This window comes from Loxodonta africana, chromosome 11 (genome assembly GCF_030014295.1).
Source record: "Loxodonta africana isolate mLoxAfr1 chromosome 11, mLoxAfr1.hap2, whole genome shotgun sequence".
Taxonomy (NCBI): domain Eukaryota; kingdom Metazoa; phylum Chordata; class Mammalia; order Proboscidea; family Elephantidae; genus Loxodonta; species Loxodonta africana.
The window spans coordinates 51,681,493-51,706,867 of NC_087352.1; the positions used below are offsets into that span (position 1 = coordinate 51,681,493).

At 39.9% G+C, this 25,375-nt stretch overlaps 1 protein-coding gene across 10 annotated transcripts in view; it reads left to right on the plus strand.

Moving 5' to 3' along the window:
* Positions 1 to 6,463: 6,463 nt before the first annotated feature.
* The window catches only part of TCF4 (transcription factor 4), a 392,330-nt gene continuing 373,418 nt past the window's right edge, over positions 6,464 to 25,375 (plus strand). For 5 of the 10 annotated variants that reach the window (XR_010323446.1, XM_010586719.3, XM_023543767.2 and 2 more), the window contains exons 1-3: positions 7,661 to 7,793; positions 9,081 to 9,172; positions 10,829 to 10,901. Coding sequence is in view for 9 of the 10 variants with exons in the window: in XM_010586719.3 (XP_010585021.1) it covers positions 9,101 to 9,172; positions 10,829 to 10,901 (145 nt within the window). In the remaining variant the exon portion in view is untranslated. Of the gene's footprint in view, positions 6,978 to 7,620; positions 7,794 to 8,087; positions 8,199 to 9,080; positions 9,173 to 10,828; positions 10,902 to 25,375 lie in introns of those variants that run through there. The other 5 variants (XM_064294480.1, XM_010586727.3, XM_010586718.3 and 2 more) reach the window with 4 other exon arrangements.

Consider the following 25,375-nt stretch of genomic DNA (forward strand, 5'->3'; position numbering starts at 1 on the left):
AAGAAGTGCATATGTCCACCAAAAGGAAACCCTGGTGGTGTAGTGGTTAAGTGCTACAGCTGCTAACCAAAAGTCAGCAGTTCAAATCCACCAGGCACTCCTTGGAAACTCTATGAGGCAGTTCTACTCTGTCCTATGGGATCGCTATGAGTCGGAATCGACTTACTGCAATGGGTTTGGTTTTTGGGTTTGGGTCCACCAAAAGACATGTACAGAGAATGCTCAAAGCGACTTTGTTCATAATAACCAAGCGCGAAAGACACAGCTTTTGGGTGGCTGAATGGGTACCTAAGTTGTATAATGACATACCATACAGCAATAAAAAATAATGCCCTGCTCTTACACATAATCGTGATAAATCTCACAGATATAGTGAGGAGTAGAAAAAAACAGATACAAATGAGTATGTATCAGATGATTCCAATAGAATCGGCTAAACTTATCAATGGCTACAGATGTCAAAGAAGGTGGGTACTGACTGTGAAGATGGAGAAGGGTTTCTGGGTTGCTGGAAATGTTCTGTATGTTTATGTGGGTGGTGGTTACAGTGATGTATATATATGTAAAAATTTATTGAGTTGTACAGTTAAGAGTTTTAGTTTCTATTATTGTGTAATGCAATTTAAAAAACTGTTTTTCCAAAATTCCTTCTACTCTTTCTACATTTTTCTTCTTACATTGTTGGCTTTTTTATCCATCTTTTCTTTGAAGATGAAGGAAGAAGTTGCATTTGAAATAATATGTAGTTTGAGAAGAAAAGAAATAAGATGAAAACTTGATTAGCTTTCTTTTCTCCACTATGACCCTAATTACACTCAGTATCAAAGCAATGAAGCCCAACGATTAAAGCCATGGCTTTAAACACTTTGATGGTCACCCACCATGTATCTACTATACTGTTTACACCAAAACCAAACCTGTTGCCGTTGAGTTGATTCCAACTTAGCCACTCTGTAGGACAGAGGAGAATTGCCCCATAGGGTAGCTGGTGGATTCGAACCGCCAACCTTTTGGTTAGCAGCCAAACTCTTAACCACTATGTAGACTTCTGTAAAACGATTAAAAAAAAAAAAAAGCCAGCTGCTTTTGAGTCGATTCCGACTCATGGTGACCCCACGTATGTCAAAGTAGAACTGTGTGCCATACATAGTGTTTTAAATGGCTGCAATCTTTTGAAAGTAGATCGTCTGGCCTTTCTTCAAGCTGCCAACCTTTTGGTGAGTAGCCAAGCCCTTACCTGTTTGCTCCACCCAGGGACTCTACTTACTTTTAATACATGCCATGTATGTTGGTATTTTCTATGTTATTCTATTTCACAGCCCACTGTATCGATTTCACAATCATTAAAGAGGTGAGGTCTGCAGTTTGAAATATGTGACACTGAAGTCTACATATCAGAATTTCTAGATCATGATAGCAATCGCAATTACAACTGCTAGATGGGCACTGTGCTAAGTGCTTTTGTAATATTCTATTTAATCTGTCATCATAATTGTATGGCAGATTACTATACACGTTTTATGGTTGAAGAAACTGAGGCTTGGGAGTACAGGAAATTGCCCAAGGTCACACAGCTGATACATGGTAGAGTAGAGATTTAAACCCAAGTGGGCCATGCTCCTGTTTACAGTGTAGTGACATGTGCCTTGGCTTCAGGTCACTGCCTATTGTGGGGAAGATCTGCATGTGTTGAACTTTTAAACTTGCAGCACACAGAAGGGAGGACAAGGCCACCAGGGTACAGACAAAATGCACTCTCACAACATCTGCATTTCTTCTCTGGAACTCTATTCCTACCCCATTCTCCTAATTTTTAAGGCCCTCAAAAAATGACGAGCCTCTTAAAATAAAACGCTGAAACTATGAAAACAAACAAACAAAAAAACCCCACAGTTTTATGACTAGAAGAAAACCTTCTAGAAGGCTGGCATTAAATATTAAATCTTTTGTGTCTTCTTTAAATTTCTAAAACATCATGGATACTAAGAATGAAAGATTGTCAGCATTTTCTTTTTTTCCTCTCCAATCCCCACAAACATCTAAAAGTAGGTAAAATCAAAATTCTGTTCTCCCACGATTATGATTCAGTCCTCCGTCTTTCCTCTCTACATTGTACTACTATTTCTGCATGGATCCCACTGTTGAGCAGTTATTGGTTTATTGTGCTTTCTGGCTTCTACAGGAAGCCCCTTTTTAATGGTGAGGATCAGATCAGCACACTGCCTGACACATGAATAATTGTTGGTAGAGCTGAACTGAATTATTCCTCCAAAAATAACCCAGAAAATAAAGCGACTTCAGAGATAACGTTGTATAACAACACACGGATGTTTAGAATGTGAAACTTTCCTTACTGGGCCGAGGTACATAGTGTATTAAAATGTTATAATAGTCAAGTAATACAATGACAGCATCTTCTGGTATCTTCATAATAACGAAGAGGCTGTCTCCACGGTTTGGTAAATTAAGGCAATTATCCTGGCTCTATTTTAAGGGCCTAGGATTCAGGTGACTAGGGGCCACTGGCCTGCTGGAAATCAGATGGAATATTCACCAGTCACTTTTACAAGCAGTGAAATCAAGCTAAAATGAAACCTTAAAAGAAATTGAGTTGGAAGGCATGATAGCTGTACTCTTCAGCTTAAATTGTGAATTCGAGGATAACGGTAGGCTCTTCATTCACGTATTTAAAAAAGAGTTATTGAGCACCTAATATGTGTCAGGCACTGTGGTAGGTGTGGTGGGGACCATAAGAGTGAACAAGATTCACTGCAGTTACTGAATCATGGAGTCTACAATCTATTGGAGACAAGCAACACAGAAGTACATCAATAAAATGATCCAATTGGGAAAAGTGCCACTTAGGGTATAAAGTAGATGTGGTGGCCGAGAATAATAAAATGGGATGCTTACTTTAGATGAAGTGTTTAGAGGAGTGTTTAGGTTAAGCTGAGACCAGAAAGATGATAAGGAGCTAGCCTCGTGAACAGCCAGGGAATGAATCATGGGACCAGCAAATGCCAAGGCCCTGGTGTGTGGCGGGCTGTCTGTGTACCAGGAAGTTGACATAAACTTGCCAGAACCTTCCCTTCTATTATGCTAGCTACCTTTCTGACTCAGCCTTATAGTGTGATTGGGGCTCCAACATGGGGTCCCAAATGCTTCTGCCCATTTGCTATATCAATTGAAAAGTGTGCTAGGACAGCCCTTACTTTTCTACACGTTTCCCTGGCTCACTGTGACTTGGCCATTCCATCAAGACTGCCCTTGACATTTACATCATTCTGATTTCTTGGCCTACATTTTGCCTCCGGTCCTGAGAGAATAGCTGCTGATGCAGAGTAGATGCTCAAAAATTATTTGTGGAAGGTTTGGATGAATTTCTTCAGAGCACCAGACAGCTGATTTTTAGTTTGTGGTTTGTTTGCTTGTTTATTTTGACATGGGCAGGACTGGCAGAGCACAAACTGGGTGGAATTTGAAGAAGAATGGCACAGCATGCTGGACTGGCACTCAGTTTCTGAAGGGCTACTTCTGGCTCTGCCACTCATTAGCAATGTGACCTTGGGCAAGCCATCCCACTTAAGCCCAATAACAAATAGGTTTAGTCCAAATGCCCTTCATTATCTGTTCTTCAGTATGAATCCATGGGGTATCAGTATGTGTCACTCCTTCTACACTGCCATGTAAAAAATGCTGCCTTTAGACCTCGACTCAGTTTATGCAACAATGATGGCTTACATTTGATAGAAGTCTGTCACCTTCAAAGCACTTTCCTTTATATGATCTCATTTGATTTTAACCAGTCATGTAAGATATTTAGGACAGCTATGTTTTTTTTACTTCTGACAAGATGTGAAACTTGCCCAAGGTCACAAAAGGAATGATACTCATAAAGGGAATGGCACGTATATGTACCAGCCTGACTGTGTGCATAATTAATCAGATAGGATCTCTACTATGTGGGAGTGGAGCAAATTGTTTGTTTTATCCCATAGAATAGAGGTCGCTACTTTTTTTGTTTTATAATGTTAAGGACTATTTTGACCTTGCTGAAATTCAAATCTTGTTTTCTAGTCAAACTCTCTAACTGTAAGGATTAGAAAAGTACTCACATCAGCTCAGTTGGGGAAGGGGGGCATGGCAGAAATCAGATATCTCCCGGACAGGAGGCAATGTGGTTCTCATAGTAACTGGGAAGTTATCTCTAGGCATTTCTTCTTAGGACTACATTGTCTGCTTTTCTCAGAACTTCCAAGATCTTTCTCTTATCTGGAGAGCAGTTTCCTCTGCTTACTCGTGTTTCAGTGGTTCTTGTTTCCCCATAACCATGGCTCTCACATGGCTTGGCTTCCTGGCACCAGCTCTGGCCAGCTGACTCCAGAACATGTCAGACCCATCACTCACTATGAACTACCATCATTCTCTTCCTCTTTTAGTTCCCCAGGTCCAATCAGCTGGGGCTGATGGGAGTGAGGTGGGGAGATATCTGTGATACCTACATCAAGTTCTACCTCTGTATCAGGATTTATGGACAGTCTCCTTTTTTTTTTTTTTTTTCCTAGGGAAAGGAGTCTGTAGATGGAACAGGCACCCAAAATCTTCCTACTACACTTGCTTTCTAAGTTGCCTCCCAGCTTCATAAAGACAGCTGGAAATTACCTATTCTTCTGCCAATTCAGGAAAAAAACCTGCAAACAGACAACAACAACAACAACAACAACAACCTATTTGTTTCTTAGTTTGAAATAGGGTAGTTGCAAGGGTATGGTTGGGGGAAAAAAAAGCACTAGACTAGGAATTGAGTGCATTTAGGTCCCAGACCTTGTCCTAGCACTGATTTCTGGAGAGATGACTTATTCTCCTTGTACTTCAGGGAAGAGGGAATCTTAAAATCTAAAAGCTAGAAGAGATTTTATGGGATTATCTAATCTAACCCCTAGGTCACAGGGCTGATTAGAGGTAGAGCCAGTGGTATATTTCTCCTTACATCATCTTGATAGAGCCTTCAGAGGCTTACTCTGAGAATCAAGAGCTAATGCTTGTGATAATGCAGCTTAAAATAGCATCTAAATGTAAGATATTTTACAATGGGGGCATGGAATGGGGATAGAAGACAGGAATCTTCGCAATGTGTGAACGGACAGGAAATATCCTATAAATGCCCTAATTCTTGTTCTCTAAAAGCATACGTTCTAACAAGAAAGATCTTACAATTGATCTGAACTGTTACTGCAACAAAATTGTGTCAGAGAATGGGTTGTTAAAATGGAGGTTAGGACTATCCTACTGTGGCAAAGTGGCTGCATATGGACTCTGGTCTCAGACTGCCCGCTTTCAAAGCTAGGCTCTGTCACTTCATAACGTTGCGTAACTTGACAAGTTAGAATCACTTCCTAAACTTCTGCCCTGGGTCAAGCTACTCAGCTTCGGTGGCTTCTCTTTTCCTTATCTGTAAAATTGGGGTAATAACACCTACTGCATGGACTCAATCTCAGGATTAAATGAATAACTGTAAAATTATTAGAACAGTGCTTGACACTTAGTAAACCTGTGTTACCTATGATTACGATTTGCATTTCTCTGTTGGGAAGACTAAAAGCTATTCTTTTGGAATAGAGAAATCCCCATTTAAAAGCTTCCCATAGGCTAGGTTAGAGGTATCAGTTGGTTTAGCGAGGAATTAGAAATGGAAAGGGGGTACTTCTTTAGTGGTTGTGCTTTCTCCACTTAACACTTACAAAATTTGGGAGGTGTATTTCACAGACCAAAAAACAGGCTAAGAAGGTTAACTGCAAGGCCAGCACTGGAAGTTGAGGCAGTGGTAGCTCACTGCATAAACGCGATCTGCATGTATAAAGCAATAAACGAGGATCTCCTTAAAGCAAGACTCCCTTCTAAGTCTTAAAAGGACTTGAAAGTTCTTACACTTCCTGGGGCCTGTATGTGGGGGCGGGAGAAAGGGAAGGCCCACCCCCTTCAAGCCCACGAGCAACAACGGGTCTCCGAGACCTTTCTGCGCGCCGCACAGGCCTCGCTTAGAGACCCGGTTCCACAGTGCGGGAGAAAACGGGCTCAGGCTTTCCGTCCGCGAGGCCGGCGCGGCCTCTCCCGCGCCTCCCTCTCCTGCGGAAGTCTGTGGAGTTTAATCCGTTAATTTACTAAAAAGACTACACTTTTGATTCAAAGAACAAGGAAGGGAGGGGGACAGGAGCAAGAGGAAGCACGCAGCGAAGCGTGACCTGCGAACGGCCCCCGCCCCTGGAGCCCTCGCAGTTCGGCCCCACGCGGGACGCCAGCCCGAATCCCGCCACCAGCCTCAGGTCACAGAGGAGGCGTGGTCGGCGTGCGCCGCCATCTTGGGCGCCTCTCTGGGCGCTCTGTTTACCACTCTATGGTCGCCCGCTCCCGCCCCGCCCCTCCCCAGTCATTGTCTGGAGGAGCAGCCGCGGCCGCAGCGCCTTCTCTTTATAAGCCCGCAGTGCCCGGATGTGAATGGATTACAATGTATCTTTCAGGGAAACCTATTATTATCAATGTGACTCCACGGGGGAGTCAGTGGTGATGATGATGATGAGGAGGATGATGATGAGGAGACATCTCTAAACTTGGAACAAGTTTAAGACTTTATAAGAGGAGAAGAAAAAAAACCAAGATTTATTTGAGGAAAAATTACAACTATCCTGTTATTTTTTTTGTAAACAATAAGAAAAAGTTGTTGGATTTTTTTTTTTTTTTATGATTTCTTCTTGGGGGAGGGAATTTTCTTGCAGTTTTATGGTGGAAAATGCAAAAACCAGAGCCAGGTGCATAATTTTGTAATCTGTGGAATATCCCTGGAGCAGGACTGAGTACCAGTTAAAATACTTTTTTGGGGGATACACATGTGAGATACTAAGTATTTGCAGAAGATTTTTGTCTCTCTTTTTAAAGTCTCTTTCCTTGGAATATTGTGAGCATATTTGTGGCCATTTAAGGTAACGTTACAATTCGCTGTCAGAGTAAACTGTTTGTAATTGAATTTAATTTTAAATGTTGACCCAATGTTCTATTAAAATAAAAGGTATAACCTATTAAATAATTGCCAATGGGAAGAAGTATATGCATGCATTTTGTGTATGTACTCACACATTTAGCAATAACAGGGTGTGTAGAATGTGTATTTTAACACGCGTTGAAGTAGCCTATGTTGCATCTACTGGGTAAAGCACGCTTGTTATTACGAAACGATAGAATTATAAAGGTGAATTTTTATCCTAAAAAGTGGTGTGAAAAAGTATGTTTTAAGAGCATGCAGGGCCTATAATAGTATGTTGAGTTAAAAACTTATAGTGCTGGCGAACGGGGCTTAGCTTGCCTAGGAACTCAAGTGTAAAAACAAAACAACATCCACCCCCCCAATTGCTTTTTTGTTTTGTTTTGTTTTGTTTTCGAAGTTTGCAGCTTATCCTATCTATGGCTTAAAAGGGAGGGGGGAGAAAGTATGCAATTCAGGTTTCGCCCCCAACGCAAAACTACCGAAACGCAAATCTCCCCAGCACAGTGTGGCTGGGTTTCTATATGGAAAAGAAAAATATTGTTCCTCTTGGCAAAGTCTTTTTGCATCACGTGTATTTGCAGCCTCGTATAAACTTGCTTTGCCGTGTGTGGATGTGTGAGCGAGAGGGAACGAGAGTCAAAGAAAAGAGGAGATGTAAACTCGAATAAATTTCAAAGTGCCTCCGATGGATGATACGGGCAAAACTGAACTGTTGAGGCTTCAGATTGTAGCTGCCGATCTGAGGGAGAATGAGGTGCTCGATGCATTTTCGTTTGTATTTTTTTGCTGGGGGTGGTGGTACTGAGGGTGTTTTTTTGGGGGAGGGGACGCATCCCCACCAGCCCGACCCGGAGCGCGCCGCGTCTCCCCGCCGGATCCCCCCACCCATTTCTTTGCTGAACTTGCAATTCCGTGCGCCTCAGCGTGTCTCCCCCTCCCCCTCGCTCCGTCCCCTCCCCTCCCCGGAGAAGAGAGTTGGTGTTAAGAGTCAGGGATCTTGGCTGTGTGTCTGCGGAGCGGTAGTGGCGGCGGCGGCGGCGGGGAAGGCGCAGCGCGGGCGCGGGCGCAGAGCGAGGTGGCGGCGGTGCGGGCGGTGGTTAGACATGACCGCCGCCTCGGCGCCGGCGCTGCACGGAGAGCCGCATCTCGCGCACGGGCGGTAGGTACCGGCGGCGGCCAGGCGGGCGGCCGCACCGGGCGGCGCGGGGCTCGGGCGCCGCGGCCCGCACGCGGCTCCGCGCTTCCGCGGCGCGGGCTCCGGCGCCCGTTGCGCTCAGGGAGACACCCCCTCCCCTCCCGCACTCTTCCCTCCCCTTCGCCCCAGCCCCCGCGCCTCCCCTCCCCCCCAGCGGTGCCCACTTGGAGGGACCGGCCGGACACTTTGCCAAGGGCCTGACTTTAATATTTACAACCCTTTCTTTTACAAATTAGGGTGCTGGACAATCACAGGACCCGACCCTCCACTCAGCTCACCTCCCCCAGCCTGTCACCCCTCCCCCTCTGGCCGTGTTTGCACTTCAGAGACGCTCATCTTTAATTTCTTTATAGCTACTTTGCAACGCGGAGGGGGGCGGAGTGTGTGTGTGTGTGTGTGTGTGTGTGCGTGCGTGTGTGTGTGTGTGAGGGGGATGGGTGGAGGGTGGGGGGAAAGTTGAGACCGGAGCATTCGGAGTAGTTTCTCTTTTCTCTGTGATCCATTCATTTCTCGCTCTACCTCCTGTTGCATAAAACGATGCGCTGAAGAGCGGCTGTGTTGTGGTTTTTTTTCCCCCTGGATTTGGTTTTATAGTGGATGTTACCAGTTTTGATCGTCTCTTTGGCAATACAATATCGCTTTTTTTTTTTTTTTTTGCTATTGCTGCCTATTCCATCTTAAAAAAACAAAAACAACACTACCCCTCCCATCCCTCCCTCCTTTCTACCTTAATCCCACCAGCCCCCACGCCCTCACCCCCAAACCCCCAGTCTCCAAAAATCCGATTGTGTTTCCTCCAAGGATTGGGACTGGATTTTCTGATTGCGGTTATTTCCATGTTTCTAGGTTTGTGTGATTTTGCTAAAATGCATCACCAACAGCGAATGGCTGCCTTAGGGACGGACAAAGAGCTGAGTGATTTACTGGATTTCAGTGCGGTAAGAAAGAACGGTGGAAACTAACAACAGCTGTGAAAAAAAAAAAACCAAACCAAACCAAAGATACCCAGATACTTTAGCTAGAGACTCGTTGTAATCTGAACAGCAGGAATAATTTTTAATTGGCTAAATCTTTGGTAAATATGAAGGTGCTTTTGACAAGTTTTTAACTCTTAATTTTGGGGTGTGATGGAAGATCCAAGCATTTTTCGAATCTTAATTACTTGCCTTCAATTCCCTACCCACTGACCCCCCCCACCCCAAATAATGGACTCTCGCCCGGATGGAAAGGAAAGTCAGACACCCCTAAATCTGTAAACCACCCTAAAACTTGGCCATATCTGAACACTAAGAGTACTAATACTTTGGGCACACTGCTCCTCATTTTATTTATTCTTTGGAAATGGAAAATAGAAATTAGGAGACCCAGTTGTCTCTTTAAAGTTGTAAACTGCCGAAGGTTTGAGTTAGAAGGACCTGTAGTCCTAGCGACATCTTTTCCTGGGATTATTAAAGCTCTCTGTATATGCTGAGTATACATTCTTTGGAGCCCTTTGAACTGTTTTTGGAAATTTCATAGTCGTGAGATCAGCACAAAGCAGAACTTAACACTTGTGGAGTTTTACGGCTGCAACTTGGTCCTTCTCCATTCCTTTACTTCCCTTTCCCTAACCAAGTCCCATCCTTGTCAGGGGAGTTAATTCATTTTTAATGCCACATCAGTTTGGTGTAAGATGCATTTGCAAAGCAAAATAAGAAGAATCCACAAAACACACACATAAAATCCAAACCGCCTTGTAAGTGGGGCTCTTTCCACGCTGCTGCCGCCGCCGCCGCCGCTGCTGCTGCTGCCGCCGCCGCCGCCGCCGCTGCCGCTGCTGCTGCCGCTGCTGCTGCTGCTCTTCCTAGACCTTCCTTTGGAGAAATGGCTTTCGGAAGTTTTGCCAGGAAATGTAGCCTTAGGCAGCTTTGCAGCCCCCTCTCTGCTTGCTGCACTTTCTCCATTCGTTCCTTTGCTTTTTGCAGGCTCTGACTCAGGGAAGGTGGGCATTATCCACTAGACACGTCGAAGAAGAGGGAAACCAATTAGGGTCGAAATAAATGCTGGAGAGAGAGGGAGCGAAAGAGAGAGAGTGAATGAGAGAGTGAGAGAGAGAGGGGGAGAGAGAGACTTGCCTCACATTGCTCTCATGTTAGAGACGAAATGAGAATTTAGTACAGGTGGCACTTTTATTTTTATTTGGGTTCACATATGACAGGCAAATCCTATACGGGATGGAAATGGACATTGCCACGTTTATGGCCAAGGTTCTCAATATAAAACAAACAACTTTTTTTTCTCCTTTGTAAAACTAGTGTTCTCCAGAGAGGCTGCTGCCCTCCAATCTGGATCTTGATAACATTAGGGGGACTGTGTTTTTTCAAAATGTAGTAATAGTGCCTGCCAATCGATTGAACCTGATGGAAAAAAAAAAGTGGCGTGGCAATGGGGGGCGGACAGTAATTGGTAATGTTCTGCCTGGTTTTAAGTTGGATGGTGGTATCTTTTACTAAATAAACTCTTGAGTTGTTTGGTAAGAGTGTGAAAGATCTTTAGGAACTCTGAAGGCACACAGGTCTTTTTTTTCAACAGTAATATTTCTTTGTTTCTTCTAGATGTTTTCACCTCCTGTGAGCAGTGGGAAAAATGGACCAACTTCTTTGGCGAGTGGACATTTTACTGGCTCAAGTATGTAAATTCTTTTCTTAGTGTGTAGTTAAATGTTCTTAGCTGTTTATTCACTCATCGTATATTTTTGGCTCTGTTGAAGTGTTCTGCAAAAGTCATTGAAATTTTATCCTAACGATATGGTTAATTCATTATCCATCAACAGTGTAGCATAAAAAATGTTAGCTTTTGCAAAATTTAAATTTGGCCTTTTTTTGGTAATCAAAGAATACTGTCTGAATTCCATCACTTAATATAAACACAATTTTCTGATACAGTTGTGATCAAAGACATGGAGATAAGGCCAGTGTTAACACATGGGAAATAAATTAACATTCCCTGAAGAAAATAGGGGAGGGGAATCTAACTTTCATAAAGGGAAAATCCCTTGTAAATAATATAAATTATGAGGTATTGTGTACAATTAACCCTTTTAAAGTAACGAGCACTTAATTTTGTATATGAATGCTGCGTAGTGAAACAGAGCTGTAAATAGAGAGCCTCTTGCTAATCTGAGAGGCTAAGTGTGAATTCATTTATACTTAAAATTTCCTTTTTGATGCTTTAACTGTTCGTTTCCTCTAATCATTTACTTGTGCAATAAATTTTTGCTATATGTAAAGTTGCAAATTTGGTCGGACTTTTCCATTTCATAAGTTAAAAGCTCTTTGGATGATGCTTAAAAAGGACGTTAGTGCTGTTCACAATGGTACCTCTGTGCACAGTGATTACCTGGCACCTAAGGAGGAGTTTTAATAGGTGACTATTTGAATGTCTCGGTGTACCTTTTATTAAAAGTGAAAACTGAAAATAAGATATGTATTTGAAATGTATATATTTATTTTTTTTGATCCATTGAACTTCATATAAGAAGGAATCGTACATTGTTGCCTGCTGTCCTTTAGGTACACAGCTAAAATTCATTTATAATTGCTAAAATTCATTTATACTTGTTATATAGCTGCAGTATTTTAGGACTTCTGGCAGCAGTACACAACAGTACATTAGGCAGAGTACTGTTCTTAAGTAAATATTGACATCTTTTAGCTCTCAGATGCCAGTGGAATTATCTATTAGTTGTTGAATATCATTTCACATCTCTTCATTTTCATTTGATGCTATAGCAGTGAAAGAAATCTGATCATCTATGTGATTTGTATATTTGGTGTGATTTTATAAAATTAGTGTTTTTTAAACATTGCTGATTTGCGAATAAGCTGTCTCTTCCTTTTCAGGCACGTATAATTCTAAGGGAATGTTTGTCTCTATAACCTGGTATATAAAATATGAGAAACCTCTTACATTTTATCTTCTTTTTTGTTTTTTTTTGGTCTACATTGATTGAAAGCACTATTGACCATACATTTGTGTTGTACTGCCCAGGACACTGTTAAAGTTTCCATTTAAGGACTTTAAAAAAATTTCATTGTGTTAGTATTGTAGCTTCCAAATTTCTGTATAGGCAGTCCCCGGATTATGAACGAGTTCTGTTCCCAAGTCTGTCTTTAAATTGAATTTATAGGTAAGTTGGAATGATTAGGTACAGTTCAGTTCGTATCTAACGTCAGTTAGATGTTTGTCTTAGTGTATAGTATATAGTGTACCTTTCTATGCATAAAAAAACATTGACAGAAACACTTCCAGATACACTGAAACATCTTTAACATAATAAAACAGTAATAATAATGTTTTGATGTGCCTTGCAGAGTAGTGCCTGTTTGTTATTATGAACCATTGTATATACCTCGAATTTTTAATATAATAGGCTTTACTGGGATTGGTTTGTGTTGTATGTAAGTCGAACATTCGTAACCCGGGGACTGCCTGTATTGTATTCTTCACACAACTTTTAAGATAGAAAGTATTAATATACATGTTAAAAGTAAAGATGAGTACAAGTGTCCTGTAGACAAATTAATTATCATGCTAAACACTATCAAAACAGAAACTAACTTTATCTCTGACAGTAATCTTCTTCATGGTTTCACTTAAAAAATTTGTATTTAGTTGAAACATAAAAGTAGGTTTATATTAGAGGTAGACTACTTTCAAAGTCAGTGCAAAATACACTCTTGCGCTGTTATAAAAACACTTTTGAAATAAGTATCATTTTAGATATGGTTTAATAAGGTGATTTAGATGCATGAAATTGATACATTTAAAAAGATAATTATTTCTGGTTCATTTTTTATGTCCATATTTAAAGAAAGCAGTTGCTATGATGTTAAAGTGTTTCCGTAGTATCCATTATACCATAAGAATATAGGCTGGATAAGTGTGAATATGTATTAATGAATTTTGGTAAGTGTTCATGTATGTTTTTGTAATTATTACGTATATACATGCATAGTTAAACTTAGAGAGAGATCACATCTGTAGTGAGATATGTTAAGATATTTCTAATGAATACCCAGTGGTGATTTTTAAGGTGTTGAACCCTAACTTACATTGTACCAGAGGTGTGGTTTTCAGACCTACGTATTTACTTGTAAGGGTAGAAAGTGTAGTGGTTGTTTCATTTTGGCTGTTGGATTGAAAATGTAGGATGTGCCTCTAATGTAGTGTGGTGTTGACTGTTATGTATACAGCACAGACTGAATAGTTAGTTTTTCTAAGACATTTGAACACAGGGCTATTAGTGAAGAAAATGGCCTCTATTTCCACTCAGTAACAAAGCATAAAGAATTTTAAAAAATCAGGAAAACTAGACTTTGCCTTTTAACTAAAAAGATGAGTTAGGAAACTTTGGACAGAGAAACAATTTTGTAAATGCACTTCAACTTGATATTCATTGTCCTCAGTGGGCTCAGATGTCACTTTGATGGGAAAGTTTTACTTGGAAGCAAGGAAAAAAGATCCAAACTATAAGTAAAACCGTTCCTATTTGAAAAATCATTTCTATCCCCCCCACCAACGAAGCATGATAATATTTCATGCTTAAAGTTCCCAATAGCTTTTTATCCCATTAATACAGGATGCTTCATTGTGATTTGCAATTTGAGAAGGAAAATCAACTGTGGCTATATTCCCTTTAATCTTTCATTTCACAAACATGGCTTTTCCTACCACCTTAAGAAAGAGTGAGTCTGCTAGGGGGAATGGAATGTAACCTGAGCTTCAGCCTGACATTCCCAGGGAGCATTTTTCACATGAAAGGCTTTTGTCAACCCAGGAAAGGACCAGCAGTTTTTGTTTGATGTTTGCAGGTGTTCCGCAGAGAGCACTAGAACAGCTCAGCCACACTGGTTCAGAGCATCGATGACCCTAACAGGGAGAATTAGTGTGCTGTGGACTTATTTTTTTGGAAATCATCTTAACCTATATGATAACTTACACAAACGGATTTGGTACCTGTTACGTCATTGATCTCAATACAAACTAAAAGCATCCACATGTCTGGATGACTGGAAAAAAAATTCTCATTAAAAGTAGGATGGCAGAGTTACCGAGAGGGGGAAGAAAGAAAAAGGACTTAAGCAGCCAATCATTTATTGATGAGTAGGCAGTTAATTTCCTGATATAACAGAAGTATGGCTTCTTTGGTTTCCTTTGAGTCTTTTGTTTGCAAAAAGGGAAATGTATTAGCTTAGGCATCTTTTTAAAAAGTTTTCAAGTTTGGTCACTGAGATGATCTCTACTCAAGATGTTGTTTGATTAGGCACTGGTCACATCTGTTACATGTATTTACTGTTAGTCTATGATGGATACTGTAGCTTCCTCTCATAGTTTAAAAGTTGTGCTTTTTCCCCCCATAACTGTTTAGTTTTACTTAGGTGTTTAGCATTTGTTAAAGATTGCCCAGTGAATGGGTATCTGAACAATTAAGAGCAGCAGTAAAATACTTCATACCTATAGTTGGTCATATTTATAGAAATGAAAACATATCTTGTTGTTCATAGAAGTTCGTTAAGCTATACCCACGTGATACCAAAATGACACATCAATTTAGTAAATTTAGTGAGGGAAAAAAAAAAATCTAAGTGGTAGTTGTACATCATAGAGAAAATACAAATGGTCAGCATCCTGAATTTTTTCCATCAGTATCAGTTTGAGTTCCTGGTTATGACATGAGAAAAAATTGGTCTCTCCTTAAAGGTATGTGGAGGTGGGGCAGGGAGCTGTTTAGTTCTGTGTGTGTTTTGAAACAGCCTTGTTAATGGTAGTAGAATTCATAATGGTTGTGTGGCTTTTTTGTAGACGACAGAGCAATTTAATAGGTTAAAACAAGTAAAGTGGCATTCAGCCCCATCATGTGAGAATCTGAGAGTTTTGGGAATAGAAATCCCTTGGAAATATATTGCCCGGTGCCGCCTTCGTACAGCCATGGAAAACTGAGACCCAAGCTTAGTGGGTTCTAAACTGTACCTTTATTTGCTATTCCAAAACAAGTTTCGAGTTGTGAACTTTTCACGGCCCCACAAATCGTTCATTAGAAGTAACATTGGTTTTACTACTGCGGTTTTCTATAATTTGTACTACATAGTGGGGTATCAGGATGTGTATGCTGTTATTTGTGGTTGTAAATGCTTCTCCATGTTTGTGTGCCCCTGGATGCTTTAGGTTTGGAGCTGGAGTTTGGGCTATTGATCATTCTCCTTTGCCTGGTCTCTCCTGTGGCTATTTGCAAGATGTTGGGTTGAATAACAGGGTGCAGGTGAGCAAGGCACTAACAAAATTGAGGTGCTTTTTTATGAGCCCAGGCAGTGTGTGATGCACCAATCCTCCTGAGAACCCAGTGAAATGCAAGGATTACTATCCTCAATTCATAGATGAGGAAACTTGAGAGTCAGAGATGTCAAAAAAACTTACAAGGTAGCCAGTAATGGAGCTAGGTTTGAAACTCGTCTGCCTGGCTCAAAGTCCTTTTTACACGTGTGTGCGCGCGCATGTACACACACACACAGAGTTTCAGTTCTTTTTTTTTTTTCAACAATGTATAGACATACAACATTGATATTGAAGCTTGGTCTGAAATACTGTCCCTGATCTTTGGAGTAGACAAGCAGTGTTTTTAAATATATTTAAGAAAATTATTTAAACCAAGCTCTTCCTTTTTTTCTGCTTTAGTGTCCAAATAAGCCGGCCTTCTAATTTCTGTTGCATTTGAATATGGCTCAGTATGTCTCTCTTATATTATTAATTTTGCAAAGCAAATATAATTTTTTCAAGTTGTTATGCCTTAGTTCTCTTGTAATTTGACAGTCTGCATGGATCTCAGTAAAAGTATTTCGTGTTCATTTATTTTTTGTGCCCAGTCAGTCCAGAATTTGAGGTGACCAAGCCTGGCCTATTAATATTTAAAAAAATAAACATCTGTCTTCAACTTAAAAAAAAAAAAAAATGGAGTTCATTGTTAGACCTTCATATTCAACAACAGTAATCTTAAATTCTATGTGCATCATTAGAATAAGCAGTTTTGTAGTTTTGACATGTCTATTACCAGGCATGTGCTTAAAATATTACGTTTTCTAAAATCAGAAGAAAGAAGCAGTACTCTATTTGACACTGACTTAAGTAAATAAAATGCATTAAACAAGTGTGGGGATCTAAGAACTGTTGAGACTGAAATGCTTAACATTTTTGACAGCATCAGCAAATTATCCTTACCCTACTATTGTAATGAGGAAATCACTTAAATAACAGATGAACAGCTAAGTCACATAAACATATATAATAGAACTATGTAATGAAAGTTTATGCTGTTAATTGTCGAATCTGTCTTAAATGCTTAGAATCATGGAGCACTAAAGACTGTCATATAAACAGTTCTGTTTTGAGCTTAAAATTATCCCTTTTTGCTTTCATCTGCTATGATAAACAAAGTAATTTTGTAAGCTTTACAGATCAAACATTTACTCCTAATGGTAAACTATGTTTTATATTGGAAATTTGCAACCTAGTCCAAAACATAGAGTTGAGTCCTGGTGGCCCCAGGCCTGTGATTTTCAGCGTTTAGTATTAGGATTCTATTTAGATCTGTTCCCATAAGCCAAGATAACAGATCTTAAGTTGCCTAATAAGGAACATGATGTGTTGTTTGAAATGGTCTTCAGTTTACAAGCTTCGAACCAAAATCTTCTTGGCCAAACCTTTATAATCTATATGTAGGTTGAGTAAGCCACATCTTGAACACACAGTGTGTCAAAGTGAAGCTAGGTAGGAGGAGAAAAAAATCCACCCTCCTTATTTTGTGTATATTATGGGCTATTTTTTACGACCAGGTGGTCTTTCAAGTTAACTGAATAATTCTAAGTATTAGAGAAAGTAAAGGACATTATAGGATTTTTTTTTTTTAAGGTTATTTTTGTGAAGGCTTGGTAAAATTTGGTCTGAGTAAAATTTTCAAAATTGACCACCAGGTTTATAAGCTTAAAAAATGAGTTATTCATTTTCTAAATCTGTGAACCCATTTAGTCTCAAATAGGGTATGCACATAGATGTTATGCAGATACTTTTGAACCATAACTCCTTTAATACTTTTGAGAAAAGTAGCAATTTAATCTTTAGGAAAGATTTGCTGACACTTCGTTATATGTTATATATTTACAGATAAATATATATATATTTTTAAGCAGACTTGGCAGGAATAGCAAAAGCATTGAAAAAGCTTGTCATGTTTATTTTTATTTCAAAAATAAATAAAGGCCCAGTTAATCAACATATTAGACACCCAGGTGTGTTTAAAAATCAGTTTATATGGATGAATTTCAGGGCTATAAGAAAGTATCTTATTTGAAGGTGTAGCCACACGATTGTTCAGATGGATGCTTTTGTACTTTTGTGTGACAATTAACATTTAATGAATGACTTTCTAGACTGCCATTGGTGGTAATTACTATATGTAGTTTATTAACTGCAATCCAATGTTGGATGTGCCCATATTGATTTGTTTTGCAAACAACCCTTCACACGTGTGACAGTCTTTGTACATTACTTTTTAAAGAACCTGTTTCATTTGCTGATGATGATACTGCCTCTAAAATTTTTAGCTTACGATTTTTTAATGCACGAGAGTGTCTCTGGGATCAGAATGATTTTAATTGAGTTACAAATCCATCAACTTTTCGCCTATAAAGATTTTGCACTCAAATCCTCGGGAGATCCCAAAGAAACCACCAAACATTGTTTTTAAAATGAGTAATTTACAGAATTTGAGATTTACAGGAGACCTTAGAGACGCTCTGTTACTTTTAAGGTAAGGAGTCAAGGTTTGGGAGGGTTAAATGACTTGGCCAAACCATCAGCTGGTTATTGGCCATGAATACAGATGTCCTGATCTGCTGGTGAGGGACACCAGGCTGCTTTTCACTAAGATTTCGTCTCAGTCTGTTGGTACCAACTATATGTTCCTTAAGACAAGGAGAACTTATATTGTCTACCATTCCTGAAAAAAAAAATTAAGAAGTAAATAAAAATTGAGATTGTGAGGTCGACATGGTAATCCAGCCCTCTTGTCATCATGTGTTCTAATTTGGCTAAGGTGGTTGACGAATAACTGTTAAAATGTATTGTGTTATTAAAAATAACAAAGTAAGACCCGTGATTAAATATCAGGGCTGTAATTTAATCTTGGGGGTTCTGGTGCTGTTCAGAAACCATTTGGCTTTTTTCTGTAACAGATGACGTCAAAATACAGCTTGATTGAATTACAGCCTTGGAAGCAGGAGCACCTGCCCCTGCTTCTTTACTTCACGGCATGTCACCATTTCCATTACAAACTTTTTTTTCCCCCTCCCTGACATTTTTAACATTGAATAGTTAAACTAGACTGATGGTTGGCATATAAACTTTCAGCCCCCTGAGAAAACGGTATTTTCCCAATAAAACAGAGAAGGTGGTGAAAAGTCCCATTACAGAATACCTTTTAAAATGTTCTTCCCAGCTTTAATCTTCCACTAATTTAAACATTCCCTTCTGGGGTACTTAGCTGAATTGCATGGCGACCAAATGGAAGGTTTTTAATTTCAAATTTCCCAAGCCAAAACTTAAGTACAGTAAAGCCTACTAAAGTCGGAACCTGTGTAAGGCGGAAACATGTCAGAGAAGGAAAACTCAAATACTTTCCATGAATACAGAGCGATAGATTGGTTACTGCACCATGTTAAAGACAGAAAACTTTTGAGACCTGGGAAAATGAGGCAGTCTGTCGAGTTCCAGCTCTCACAGGTTTCACTCACTGTACGAGGTATTTGGAGGACTGTTAAACTAGGAAAAGATCTAGCCTTTCTGGAGGAGAATATTGAAATTACAGCCCTGGGCACTCCAGTTTTTATATTGTGTAAAATGCTGAAGAGCAAGACACAAAAAACACGCAAATGGATTTACCTTGTTGGTAGTTTTATATACATTTAAAGTGAGTAAAAATTGATAATGAATGGCTATAAAGGTATATTATTTATATCACTACCTAAAGATTTATTTGTATCACAGTCTGTAGAATAGCTTCAACCTTGCTCCTTAGTTTTAATGTGTTGGAAGTGGAGATAGGCTCTTGTTTGTATCTAGCTGCTTAGTCCTTTATCTACCTATCATAATTCTTACTGCTTGCTCATCTAATGTATTTTAGCACATGGAGGACTTTGTGGGAGAAAGGTCTTACCTTTATATGCATATGTTCTAATAGGAAAGAATAGAAAATTGCAGACAATAAATATCCATCGTCCAAAAGACAGGTGTCAATAGTTTGTAGGAGTTTACATCAGTGAAAACTGGCTTCCTGCTGGGGAACATTAGTCATGAAGGCTTCGTGGACCAATTAGCACTGATCCTAGAAGGAGAGGTAGAATTTTGACATGTGGGTGTTGGGACTGAACCTTTTATGTGAAGATCAGTGTGAACCAGGCACAGAGGAAGGATATCGTAAAGGGTGGATAAGAGAGAGCACCCAGGAAGAGAGAGGCCTCTCCGCTCCATAGTGGAATCGCCTCTGGTCTAGGCACGTGCAGAGATTTCCAGGCAAACATCCCTGTCTTGGAAGCCCTTTTTTTTGTTTTCTGATTTTGTATCTTCTTGGGGAATGTTACAGATTATAACCCAGTTCCTTTAGAAAGTGCATGTTTTTAGTGATAGTGTCAGAATGGAAATTGAGGATTCCTCGTTCTGAACTGTTCTCCTATATCATTTATCAGTGGAAACTTTCTTGAGCCAAAACGAAAGCTACTTTGGAGAAAGTTATTTACTTACCCTAATTCTAGAAATCGGGATTCTTTGACAGTGTTTGCTGCTAAATAACTGTTTCATATCGACAAAGGGATAGAACCTCAACCTGCATCTTAGAACTGAAAAAATAATTTGAAACTTTGCAGTACGATTCAAGAGAGGTTTTAACTTTTTCAGAAAGGAAAGCTATTACATTTAAAACATTTTAAGGTTACAAGAGTTCATTATTATAATTTTTATTTTTTTCACTGCCATCACCATTACCGATAAAACATCTTTTGGTTCAAAAGATACCAGGAAATTTGATAGCTATTACTGTCATATAATAATTCTGAAATGCAGTTTAAAAGCATTCTCAAAGATACTGTGATCTTAACAAATTTTCTGTAATGTTTGTAAAAATATTATGGGAGGCAAGATATAGCTTTAGATGAAATCTATCATAATTGCATCAAAAATAGGGAAAAATATATAGATACTGCTCCTTCCCTAAGAATTGGAGTTGAGACTAAAGTGTCTTCCTGTCTGTAATCTCCATACATTTCAGGGTAGCATATGCTCCAGTTTCCACAGTGAAGCCCAAAATTCAAGTGATAACTGATATTGGCTTGTTGTTGTTTATTATTAGGTACCGTTGAGTCAGTTTTTGACTCATAGTGACCCCATGTGGTAGAGTAGAACTGCTTCGTAGGGTTTTCTAGGCTGTAATTGTTATGGAAGATGATCACCAGGTCTTTCTCCCCCACAGCCACTGGGTGGGTTCGAACTGCCAACCTTTTGGTTAACAGCCAAGCACTTAACCATTGTGCCACCAGGGCTCCTTGATTTTGGCTTAGGAAGAATTTATCATTGAATGATTATATTTACTACAGAGTAAAAACAAGGATACTATGGGGAGAGAATATTCGAAATCCATTAAAAAAAAAAATTTCAGCGAAGAACCTATGTGCTTCCCAACTTTTTTTCACTCTTCGCAAATACGGGTTTCATACTGGAGATATTTCACAACCCTACAACTTTGAACTCAAAGAGAAAAAGTTTAGTCATCAGATGGTAATACAATTTCGAGATTAAATATGTAATCCATATATAACATCATCCTGTAATTTAAAATAGAAGGATCATATGGTAGTAATTTTAATCCTGGTTCAAGTAATTGTTCATTGTTGTATGCCTTCTTGAACATCATTTTCCACTGACTGGTGCCCCAAACCGTTGGATGCTTTTCTGTTCTTTTGTGCGCACTGAGGTTATTCATATAGCTATTTTTAATCTTATATTTGGTTTTCTTCCGACACTTAATATTCCCCCAATTTTATTAAAGTCTTATTCTTCAGTTTATCTTTTTGGCCCATATAGAACCATTTCTTTTACATGGGCTGTACATTGGCAGTATCACCTACGTATACAAATTCTACACTTTAATCCTCAGTAATTTTGGTAGAATTGGATGAGAGATAGTCCCTAACTGCTTAAAGCCTGATGGTTTAAAGAATGTTAAAGGTTTCAGAAAAGTGAAAGGGGATAAGTGCATGTCATGTTTTATTTTTTCAACGTGAATAACAACAGAATTAAGAGGAACTTTCCTTGTTCATTCAAATTCAGCAAATATTTTTTGAGCGCCAACTGTGTGTAAGTTACAGTATTGAATATTATGATGCTGTAAAGAAGTGTCAATTTCACAGTTAGAATTGGAGCATGATGTTGCTATTGTTGGTTACAAGTTCTATAATGATTCAGTAAGAGGGCACTTTTCAAATAATTGGTATCAAAAAATATAAGTAGACTTCTTCAAAAGATACTCAAAAAATGTAAGTACAGACTTTTACATTTCCATCTGAATCATAGAAATCCTAGAATCGGTGTACATGGATACTTTTGACTGTAAAGGAAGGAGAATGTGTTAAAACGATGATGGAAATTGGGCCTCATATTGTTATGAATGTCCTCTCAAAGTTACTACCAGAGATTCTATTGGAGGTAATGGTAATTTGTCTTTTTTGAGCACAAGTTAAATTTTCAAATTTACAGACAGTGCTCATGTACTTCTAAGGTCCTGGATACTCATGCTGATCTTTTTTCTATTCCCATGCTTGAATTTTTTAAAGTTGATTTTTAAAAAATTTACATACAGTAATATCATTCATTCAATATAAAAAAATCAAATGATTATTTTTTGTGTATCTCCAGTGTGTCAAGTAATATACTGGGTTCTGGAAATACAACGGTGAGCAAGACCAGTGTGTTCCCAAATGTGGGAGGCAGACATTAACTCAGTGATCAACCAAAGAAATGTCAGGTTCTACATTAGCAAGGTGTGTGCCCTGATGATCGTGTGCAGCAGGGATGTTTGACGAAGCCTGAGCATTTAGAAAAGATTTACCTGGGGCGGGCACATCTGAATTGAGGGTTGGGGGTGAGGGGGTTAAGTGAATAAAGTGGGCTGTGAGAGAGGTTGTCTCTCAGAGAGGAGGGGGACAGAGCATGATTCCAGCTGAGGTGGGAAGGACCAGATCATCATGCAAGGCTGAGCCTTGGGGAGCCTTTGGAGTATCCTGCTGGGCAGATTTGTGCCTTGGATCACAGGCTGCAGCCTGGAGCATAGACAGGAAGGGGAGACGTGTCAGAGTGAGTGGCCCAGACCAGTTGTGTGGCTGCTGCAGAAATCCAGGTGAGACATGGGGTTGCTGGTCCTATAGTGTGGGTGGTGAAGTTGGAGAATTTACCATCAACCTCATTTTTAAATCTGTAATTTTAGTCCATTGGGGAGCATTCATAGCGCTGGCTTCACTTGTGAAAATTCTCATAACTTTTTTAGTACTTGAAAATTTACCATTCTTTAGACCTTCTAAGAGTAACTGAGACCTGCTTTAGCTATCACGTACTATCCACTACCTTTTTAGTAGCCAGGTCTCATGGAAGTGCTTTTTATTTCCGAGAAAAGTGTTAGATTGATTTTGCCATTCTGTTCCGAGAGGGTGTAGAGGTGGAAGGAAGAGAATGAAGCAAACGGGACTCTTCTTTCTTATTTAATGGTCTTCTGTAATTATGCGCTATTTAGACCTCTTAGAGCTTATGTTCTTATCACCAGTAAATATTATGATGGTACAGTCAGACCTGTGGAATTGAATTCACTCTCCCCCCATAGTAAAGTATCAGATAGCAAATCCGCAAGATGTTGCTGAGCCTCTTTGTGGGAGAACTGTAGTAGGGTGGTTTGGTTTATGTGATATTTTATCTGGGATCGAAATGGTATTATTTGATTACATTTTGTTTTAGGTGGCCCATGGGAGAAAATTTATCCTTTAACTCTTGCTTAGGAACAAAATGAAGCTTCTCCTTTTTTTTTTTTTTTTCACAGAATCCCAGCTTTTTTCTAACCATCCGCTTAGCTCTTTTTCTTTAACCCTGTCTCCCTCCCTCTCTGCTTCCTTGCCCCTACCATTTTCTCAGTAATCTTGTTTACTGTTGGGAGTCATTTCTCAAACCAGTGTGTTTGTTAGTCCATTTTAATTAAGAAAAATATTACCATTCTTTCAGTATATTTACTTTTTGAGTTGAAGAAAAAAATACTGTGTTTTTGTTTTTCCTTTCCATCTGGTTAGCCCAGCTAGTTAAAAGGTTGGGGTAATGCTGTGGGCATGGGTTAGATCCTGACATGTGTGCCACTTAGGAATACTTGGCTCCATGGGGAAGAGCTCTTTGTGCCCTTCATCATAAGGATGCTGAAGGAAAGGGCACAGATCCACCTGCACCAAGGGAAGAAAACTACTTAAAGCATGTGCCCCGCTGCTGGTGAGTTAGTAGTCTAATATTGACATGTTTGGACAGCATTTACATGTTGTTCCTGCCTCCTAGAGAATTCCTATCAGCATTTAGATATGCATTGTTGTTTTTAGCTGCTGTCGAGTCAGCCCCCAACTTATGGTATCACCACGCACAGTGGAATGAAACTCTGCCCAGCTCTAGGCCATCCCTACGATCGGTTGTGGATCAGACCACAGTGATCCACAGGATTTTTGGAAGTAGATTGCCAGACCTTTCTTCCTAGTCTGTCAGCCTGGAAGCTCCACAGAAACCTGTTCAGCAGCGTAGCAACAGGCACACCTCTGCGGAGAGAGAGATGGGTGGTGGCTGCCCGGGAGGTGCATTGGCCAGGAATCAAATCCGGGTCTCCTGCGTGAAAGACAAGGCATGCATTAGTAACTCTCAGTTACTATGCCCCTTGGGGCCATACACAGAGGTTCAGCAGTATCTGTAATGCTTGAATATTTTGAAAAATAAAAAACTAATAGAATGTTAAGGCTAACAAAAGATAGGCTATGGGTTGATGGACGTTTGCTATAATATTTTCTCTGCTTGAAATATTTCATAATTAAAAACAAAACATAATATAAACTCTTGCTCTCATTCACATTCCCCTCTGACCACAGCCCTCTTCTTGCTATCCTTCAGCAAGTTTTTTTCCTTTTATTGTGCTTTAAATGAAAGTTTACAAATCAAGTCAGTCTCTCATACAAAAACTTACACACCTTGCTATGTACTCCCAGCTGCTCTCCCCCTAATGAGACAGCACACTCCTCCTCTCCACCCAGTATTCCCTGTGTCCATTCAACCAGCTTCTGTCTCCCTCTGCCTTCTCATCTCCCCTCCACATAGGAGCTGCCCACATAGTCTCATTTGTCTCCTGGAGCCAAGAAGCTTACTCCTCACCAGTATCATGTTCTATCTTATATTTCAGTCCAGTCCCTGTTTGAAGAGTTGGCTTTGGGAATGGTTCCAGTCTTGGGTTAACAGAGGGTCTGGGGACCATGACCTCCGGGGTCCTTTTAGTCTCAGTCAGGCCATTAAGTCTGGTCTTTTCATGAGAATTTGAGGTCTGCATCCCATGTTCTCCTGCTCCTTCAGGGATTCTCTGTTGTGTTCCCTATCAGGGCAGTCATCGGTGGTAGTGGGTACCATCTAGCTCTTCTGGTCTCAGGCTGATGTAGTCTCCGATTTATGTGGCCCTTTCTGTCTCTTGGGCTTATATTTACCTTGGGTCTTTGGTGTTCTTCATTCTCCTTTCAGCAAGACTTTTGTTAAGTGTTGCTACATGGGCTGTTTCTGTATGCCTTCCTTTCATATTTTTATTTTAAATTTAACCCCAATCAAATACATTAAGGAGCCCTCTGGCACAATGGTTAAGCACTTGGCTGCTAACCAAAAGGTCAGTGGTTTGAAACCACCTAGCAACTCTGCAGGAAAAAGACCTGGTAATTTGCTTTTGTGAAGATTACCGCCTAGAAAACCCTATGGAGCAGTTCTACCCTGTTACATGGGGCTGCTGTGAGTTC